Here is a 2,500-nt window from a genome sequence, read left to right on the forward strand (position 1 = left end):
TAAAAAACAAAACAGCCACATATTCGGTCTTTAAAGACCAACCTTCAACCGATAGGCTTTTCGAACAATTGTTTTTATTATGAAAATTAGCACTGCTTATCGTAGCGATCTGACTGGATGAATTTCAGATTTGGCGGGATTTTCATATATGAAAATTTTTCCACGGCACGCAATGCCTGTAGGGTGACCGTGGGCCTTTAATTAAACGCTTATATCTCAAAAACGAACTACAACCTTGGGCACAAGGGCTGGAAAACCTCATTCTATATGCATTTTGCCCCTCTCCACCCCTGTGCAATGTTGACAAAACACTTTCGTCTAACAAAAGTCTACATTTTACCATTTTCCAATATTGAAAGGGGGAATGGGGGTACCGACGCTTATTCTGTAGGCATTACGGTTATGATTTCACGTTTTTGCGCACTTTCCAACACAATTTGTCCATGGTTGTAGGTGACCCCCATTATGTATCGCTGAAAGTGATTAGCAGGCTAAGATTAAACTCTCTGCAAAGTTAGCGGATTCCGAGCCACCTTAAAATTTTCCATTTGTGACGGTGGCTATGAATCTGCTCCAGAGAGTTTTTTACAACTTTGCAGAGAGGTTTATCTTAGCCTGCTAATCACTTTTCAGCAATAAAAAATGCGGGTCACCGAGTTCGTTTTTGAGATATAAGCGTTTAAAGACAAAATGTAGGGCGTTTTCAAGATGGCTCTTTTGCTGCCACGGTAACCTATTACGTCACATTAATAAGTGCATCTTCTTAAAGACGGTGCCTACTATTGTTATTGCGCATACGTTCCGCGTATCTCAAGATACTCGGATTTCCTATCGGTGATGCTTACTAATGCAGGGATATTTTTGCGCGGTTTAAAATTATGCAGAGAAAGTAGATCTTAGTAAGTACTATTGGTATCCAAAAAGAAAATTGGGGGCAACCATGCCTTTTTCAGAGATCAGTAAGCTTCAATTTGAGAAAGAACGCCATACATGGCTCTGTATTTTATAGCTTTTTACAAATATTGTTCATGAATTATCTTTGAAAAATTGCGTGGTTACCCCCAATTTTCTTTTTCAATTGAATAACACCTGTTAAGATCTACATTTCCCGCATAATCATAAACCGGGGCAAAAATACTTTTGAATTAGTAGGCACCGTCCTTAAGCAGTTATTGGTGTTTCACTTGGTACCATAACATTGCCTTAAGGGGAAATAGTGTTGGAGAGTTAATCCTTCAATTCAGTGATTCCGTCCAAATTGTTGAAACCGGTTTGAGCCTCCTTGAATCAAACGCCGAAAAAATCGCGCAAGACCTTAAAAAATCTTTGCAAAAAAACATTGCCAAAGTCTGCACACCTTGAAAAACCACGAAGTATGACGAAGTAACGAATGAATGAATAAAGAACTAATGATATAGCCCATACTTGTTCAAATGATCGGAGCTTTTCCCTTTTGGCTTCTGCAGTCATCTGATCAAGAATTGCCTTTTTCAATTGCTGAAAATCAAAAAATGTCGTCAATTCACGCGATACATTATTCGGAGTCTTCCAAAAAGCACCTTAGGACAGTTCCTCGCCCCACCTAAACAAGTGTCGAGTTGCGCTAATGAGCCGTCCAACCAGCGATAAGATCTAAGCTTGCCAAAAGCCGTCAATTTGGACCTTAAAGTGCCACTGCGATCTCTCACATCTCATAGACGGCATGGGAAATTAGCCGCGTTTATTTTGAGCGTTGCGCATATGACGTCAGACCCCAGGCGATCCAGCTAGACCCAACCCTTTTCCTCGCTCACGGCCATTTGCCGTTCGAGTTATGGCGGACAGCGAAAACCGAAAAACTACGTTACAATAATCATACTTTCCGTGGGAATTTTGAAATAAAAATTGGCATGATACCTATTTAGTACGTCTATTTTCAGAATCTAAAGAAAAAAGGACATGCAAAATTTTCATCGTAGTGGCAATTTAAAGGACGAGACGTTCTTGTGCCACGGGCTGAAACCGGAGTTCTCTGCCAGAATTTTTAAAGTAATCGTCTACAATAATGAAAAGATTCTTAGAAATGAATATGGTGTGTGGATTTCAAAACTATATTAACTAACCACTAAGTGACCCAAGTTTTAAGCTTGGTTTCAAAAAGACACCAGTTAATTTTTACTGGAATTTTCCATTTTAATGGTTTACCATTACTAACTTTAAAATCTTGACAGAGCTGGATCGTGGAGAAACTGACGTCAAAGACTCACAGGTTTACGAATGAGTTGCGTGTGTACACGGGTGAATTAATATGCCGGACAGGAGTTTCAGGCTTTTAAGCTCGTGTTTTAAATACATAATAAGCTGCATTTACACACTGAATTAAGCTAGTGAGTAAATGACGTCACGTCTCCCTAGAGCCAACCCTCTGAGGTCCAATCGGCAGTTTTAAACGAGAGTAATGGCGGACCGTGAAATCCAAAACTTCCACAAACTTCGTACCCAGAGTTCTCGGGCTTTTTGG

The 2,500-nt window shown here is 40.0% G+C and overlaps 1 protein-coding gene across 1 annotated transcript in view; it reads right to left on the reverse strand.

Moving 5' to 3' along the window:
• The window catches only part of LOC138033769 (long-chain-fatty-acid--CoA ligase 1-like), a 30,598-nt gene that overhangs the window by 1,053 nt on the left and 27,045 nt on the right, over positions 1–2,500 (reverse strand). Inside the window, exon 22 of the mRNA XM_068881585.1 lies at positions 1,426–1,497. Within this exon, the coding sequence (XP_068737686.1) occupies positions 1,426–1,497 (72 nt within the window). The remainder of the gene's footprint in view (positions 1–1,425; positions 1,498–2,500) is intronic.

Source organism: Montipora capricornis, chromosome 14 (assembly GCF_036669925.1).
Source record: "Montipora capricornis isolate CH-2021 chromosome 14, ASM3666992v2, whole genome shotgun sequence".
NCBI classification, from domain to species: Eukaryota; Metazoa; Cnidaria; class Anthozoa; order Scleractinia; family Acroporidae; genus Montipora; species Montipora capricornis.